Raw genomic sequence first — 6,000 nt, forward strand, 5'->3', positions numbered from 1 at the left:
CCAGGTTAACTTGGTGCTCACCAGGACTTGCAGGTCCTTTGCAGAAGAGTTGTAGTACTGTGACCACTCAACGTGACACTGCTCTTGTCCCCAAACAGACTGTGTTCCAGAAGCAATTAATTTCTCCTTTTTCACTTCACTAATTTCTGCCTCTCAGTTCTGCATTCGCTCAGATCACACAATAGTTGATTAACTGATTGAAAGTGAAGATGCAAGGTCCCTTGAGTATTATGCTCTGCCCAGAGCAGTCTGTATTTTCCAAGCATCTGGAGTTCCCAGAAGGACAGAGAAGCACAGACAATCCCTAGACCTGAACTGGACACATCCTGTGGCTTTAGTGATATTTAATAACATATTTGTACAAAGATGGAAGCCACACCAGCATACTTCCTTGTGGCAATCAAGGTAGCTTCAACACATATGGAACTGCATGGCCAGCAGGTTGAGGGAACACTTTATTCCCTCCTTCCTGACATTCACGTGGTCACATCAACAGTAGCACATTCAGTTTTGGGGCCCCAATACAACACCACCAAGGAGAACCACCAAGGTGGTTAGGGAGTTGGAGCAGCACGTAGCATATGAGGAGACTAGATTGGCAGGAAGCCCCAGGGAAAAACAAGGCTATGAAGGGATCTGATAGCTCTTGTCAAGTTATATAATGAGAAGACAGAGAGAGGGCAAGGAAGAGCTAACATCAACAGGCTGCAGTGAAAATATTCTTCATGTAGAAGAGAAAAAAAAAACCATTAGAGTTGTTAAGCATTGGAACAGGGACCTGGAGGAGTTATGAGGTTCCTGTTCATGGTGGTTATGAAAGACAGAGAACAACAGCCATAATGTAGCATGCCACTGAATTTCTGAATGTTTATTAGTGCACTGCATTGGATCAGGAGGGGACATTTCCACATGCTGTTTGTTACTTTGGTTACAGAAGGCGGCAGCATTACAGCTGGGTCATGTTAAGCATTCTCTTTACATACTCAGGCTGTAACCAAAGATGCTCAAGCTGCAAACAAATAACTCCTTATAAACTGAGCAGAGCAGGATCATTGAAGTCTTTCATGCTTCTGTTATACTTCTGGACATTTTTAGATAAATCTAAAATGCAGTAAAAGTAAAGAGTTTGGGGTAATGTAGCCCCAGGACAGTGAGGTGGATGACTGTTGAAATGGTGTAGGTGCAGGAGACTTTTTACTCATGTCACAGCATTTTCCTCTTGTAAAGCCTCACTGGTGCCCATGGAGTGGTCCTGGCTTACCAGAAGAGCACAAGAAGAATTGGGACTCCTTTGTCTTCCAGTAGCTTGTCTCTTCATAACTGGTGGCATTGAGTCCTCAGTCCAAAGTCTCTTGAAGCACACGGAAACAGCCACATTCATTTCAAATGACCCGAAAACTGATCTCCACCAGAACTAGACAAAGATAACTTCTACCTTTCCATGGTTTGTCTGAACAGAAGTGGGATTAACAAGCAACCTTTTACCTTTGTTAAATTTCAGGCAGTAACTGTAGCAATGGGATATTAGGGCTGAAGGTGCATCTGATGACAGGGGACAAGATATGGTCACTTTGTTCTGTCAGCTACACTGAAGCACGAACTAGGAGGACTATTTGGACAGAAGCCATAGATGTTTGCCCCATTCTCATGCTATTCCTTTGGTATTCTTGTCTCTGGATACCATCAGAAATAAGATGTTGTACTACGTGCAGAGTTTCTGTCTTTTATTAGCTATACAGCAGCTGAGAAGATTCTGTTGTCTGCTTGAGGTGATCTTTAGAGAAGTAGAGTAGAAACAGTACAGTGACACTTCAAGATGGCTGCCCCAAAAGCTAAACTGTTGCTTGGAACCATTGCCAAACCACTGTTTGGTGCCACTTCAGAGTGACCTTGGCTTTCCACACAGTGCTAGGACATGAAATATTCTGGTTCCCAGAGGCTTTGTCATTCAGCTACACTGGAGTGCACACTGTGTGTTGCACTGCCTGAGGAAAAAACCCACCAAACTCTGGTGAAGAAGATCAATTTCCACAAGAAAAAAAGGCAGCAAGCTGGACTGGTGTAATCAGAAGGTAGCTACTGTCAGGCCAGTAAATCCTGAAAGCCCCAAGAAGAGAGAACCAATGAGTTCAGCACTGATAAACATTTAAAAAGCATTAAAAGCTATGGAAACACCTTCTTGCAAACTAAGTATTTAAAATCAGCCAAGAAAGCTACATGCAGCAGTGTGTATATTCTATAAACACTGCTGGTTCAGCTCCCAAAGAATAACACTTGGTCTCTTTTTTAGAATTCTGTAAAGAAACTACCAATGGGACAGACCCCATCTCACTGGACAGAACTCATACAGACTGACAGGCCAAGGAAGTCACCTCTCAGAATTCTCAGCTCTCCATCCCACTGCAAATACTTTTTTAACCACTTTCTCACACCCAGCATGTTTGCAAGGGGTGACTTTGGGTGCCTTTCTCTAGAAGTCAGAGATTCTCCAGGGCTTTTAAAATCTGAAAGTTCATCCAGGTTTTATACTAGTGGTGAGGTGTGGCTTCAGTAGATGGATGCACCTTCATAGTGGAATTTACCTTCAGAGTGGATCCTGGGGCTGGAGACTTGGCCATAGCCACAGGGCAAACACTGACTGTATAAGCGCAGCAAATGCCTCTTGAACTTGACTCCCATGAACACGTAGAGCACAGGGTTGAGGCAGCAGTGGGAGAAAGCAATCTTACGGCTGATGTAAAAGGCGAGGCTGGAGTCTTTCTGATACTGACAGTTAGGTGCTGGGAAAGTAATCAGAAAGCTGAGGATGTTGTAAGGTGCCCAGCTCAGGAAAAAAGCCACCACAATAATGAGGATGAGTTTCACAGTTCTGTGCTTTCTCTGAGATCTGGCTTTGAGCAGGATTATCAGGATCTTGACATAACAGAAGACAATGATCCCAAAGGAAAGCAGGAAGAGAACATTCCTCTGATAAATGTCCACCTTCTTCCATTTCCAGCTGGCATAATCACAGGTGTTATCCCCTTCCAAGGTCTCTTGCACTGTGGTTTGAATCACCTCGGGCACCACAATTAAGATGCTACCAGTCCAGACAGCCAAGCTCACCAGAAGACCACAGCACTGCGTCTGGGATCTCAAAGTGGAGAGGGGGTTCACCACTGACACGTACCGCAGGATGGTCATGAGAGTCAGAAAGAAAACACCGCTGTAGTAGCCGATGGAGAAAACAGCATTCACTGCCTTGCACAGGAACTCACCAAACACCCACCCAAAGGACTGGTCCACTGCCAAGAAGGGCAGCATGCAGGAGAAGACCAGATCAGAGACACAGAGATTCAGGAGGAAGACGTTGGTTAAAGATGCAAGGTTCTCGTATTTGAGCAGGATCCATAACACCAGAGTGTTCCCCAGCAGGCTGATGAGAAAGGCCAGCGTGTAGAGCACGGTGGTGAGATGGGTGTAGAAGTCTAAGTAGCCCCCCATCTCGCAGACGTCGCTGCTCTCATTCGCAGAGTACTCATAGGAGTAGTTCTCATCCAAATCGAGGAGATCACCAAATTGGTCACCGTCCATTTGTTTGTGCCAGCTTGGCTCCAGCAGCTACTTAGAAAAACTGCAACAACCAGACCTAAATTTTAGTGAAAATCAGCCCAATAATTAGACTCCTGCTGGGGAGAGTTCTGTTTTAAGAGACAAAAAGAAGCAGTGAAACTACCTTATTTGTCCTGTTTTGAAACAAATCATTTCCTCTTATGACGAGAGCACAAACAGGTAGATTCTGAAAACTTACCCTCAAAGCAGTGTCCAGGTCTTCAGTTCTTAAGAAATAAGAAATGAAGCCATTTCTAAGCCAGAATGGTTGGTGACAGCTGCTAATGACTAAGTCCCTACTACGTGAAAGTTGAGGCTGTCTTGGTTTTTAAGGCAAGCAGCCCAGAGGGCAAGGCTTCCAAATCTACTACTAGCATCAACACACTGGACTGTGCATTCATCTCTGCGGGTCTGTGACCCTCAAGGACAGGAAGTGAACAGAGCTCACAATCACACCTATTCAGAGGGGCTGCTGCCTTCTGCCTGTCTGCAGGCAGGAGTTCAGTCCCAGCTGGATAGCTGCCTGAAACTGGCCAACAGTGTCACAAATTAGTGGGACCTGAAAGACTAGGCACACCCAGGTGAACATGCAAGGGGAGCAAGGTCACAGAGCCTCATTTCTTTAAGAAATTAAGATAGATAATTCAGAAAAATCAGCAGTGGCTCCAAAGAACGGCTCAAAGTCTCAATTAATATGAAGGCTTACCTGCAGCACCAGTTCTGGATCCTGGGTCAGTGGAAGCCATTGAAGACCCGCTGCAGATTCCTGTGGAAGTCCAGCTGCAAGAAAGAAAGTCCATGGCTTAGGCCAGAATTGTGCTGGTAACATTGTCCCCTTTGGATTAATGAAGGTGCAACCTGCCTGCCTTTGAAGGACAGAAGGGTCATGCCATCCATAGGGGCAAATGGCTCAAATCAGGCAGAGCTGATGGCAGCACAGGTCAGGGACCACCTATCCATTGGGATGTAGCCACCCACTTTTGGAGGTGAGGGATGTGTGGGATTCAGTACTGTGATAGCAGGGGGCCCTGGCAGGTTTACCCCCAGAGGCACAGACCCAACTGGAAATGGTGGCTGTTGTCCTCAGTCTGTAGCATGCTGCCATCTTCAGGCACACAGGACAAGGCCCTGCTGAGGTTGTCATCTCTGGTTTTACTTGACAGTTCAGATGACACTGAAGCAATACACTGATTAGATGGAGGTCTTGACCGTCATTGTGTCCTGTTTCAGCTTGGGTTGGAGGTATGACTCTTCCCTAGCAGCTATCCTAAGGGTGAAGAGGAGCCTCTTTGCAAAGAGGAAAGGGTGACTGCTGGGCTGCTCCTTGCTTCTGTTGCCATTGCTGCTGGCCCCTGACACAGGATCTTTCTCAAAAAGATCTCAGCCCCAGTCCCTGACATTGCCCCAGTTCACAAAGCAAGTTCATTTGTCTGTCTTGGATTTCCCCCCCAAATGTCACAGCCAAAGCCATAAACATGGACAGTGGACATTTGAGCACTCGAAAAGAGACACTGTCCACAAACAGACAACACTGAGAGGCACTGAAGTGCCTCTGCAAAGCTACAGAGTGCCATCTCAGGAGCTCATCACATTGCTCTCAAAGGAGCCCAGAAGTGCACTGCAGCACCCAGCACCACATGCAGCTCCTCAGTCTCCAAGTGCCCACTGACTGCCAGTAGCTTTGTCCTTGTCAGGTCACATCATCTCCCCATCTTGCTCTCTGAGAGATGGTAGCAGCTCTGCTTGCCTCAGCTGTTGCTCTTCCTCCCTCAGCCACTGCACCTTTCCCAAGATGGTATCCTCAGCTTTCCTTTTCATTGCTGGTTTGCTGAGGAATGGGGAATTCTGTGCTCTGGGCCCTGCTTTGCACAGGGAGACCCTGATGGAGGACAGACACTCCACTCTACCAAGCATCAGACCTCCTGAGTGGCTGACCAGGACCAAGTGTGTGCTTTGTTATGATGTTTGTACCAGCTCAGTGATGACAAGGAGGATCTTTTGGGAACCCCTCTTGCTTCAGAGTCAGTAAAAAACTCCTGGCATCAAAAGCTGTAATTTTGCTCTCTTGTGTTTTACTCTTTCTACTCTGTATCTAAGAAATGCTGTGTCTGGACTTTTAGATAAGATACATGCAAAGGAGACTAAAAAGTCTGTGTGATTGCATCAACAGGCTAAGGGCATGTTAGCATCACACATGAAACACAAACCATGAAGCTGTTCTCAGTTTACCTACAATGTATAAGTGAGAGCAGAAGTTGGCTGAAAGATGGAAATTACCTTAATTTCTGCTAGCAGGACAAATAGGGACAGAGATAAAACAAATCCTGCACTTTGAAGTCATCCCTGCCTTTCTGGAGAGCACTCAGCAAGGCATTCAGCATTCGTTGCACTCTTGGCCAGACACAACTG

General features: G+C 46.2%; 1 protein-coding gene across 1 annotated transcript; it reads right to left on the reverse strand.

The window, feature by feature from the left end:
• Positions 1 to 840: 840 nt before the first annotated feature.
• Positions 841 to 3,570, reverse strand: XCR1 (X-C motif chemokine receptor 1). Its single transcript, XM_068152965.1, has one exon. It carries the CDS (start codon positions 3,481 to 3,483, stop codon positions 2,548 to 2,550), a length of 936 nt encoding a protein of 311 aa, XP_068009066.1. The 5' UTR covers positions 3,484 to 3,570; the 3' UTR covers positions 841 to 2,547.
• Between the last annotated feature and the right edge of the window lie 2,430 nt (positions 3,571 to 6,000).

This window comes from Melanerpes formicivorus, unplaced genomic scaffold (genome assembly GCF_026170545.1).
Source record: "Melanerpes formicivorus ecotype bairdi unplaced genomic scaffold, bMelFor1.0.p_v2 SCAF_24, whole genome shotgun sequence".
Lineage (NCBI taxonomy): Eukaryota > Metazoa > Chordata > Aves > Piciformes > Picidae > Melanerpes > Melanerpes formicivorus.

Excerpts from the sequence above, each read along its gene's own strand:
- XCR1 (XM_068152965.1), bottom strand. The coding sequence starts at position 3,483 with ATGGGGGGCTACTTAGACTTCTACACCCATCTCACCACCGTGCTCTAC.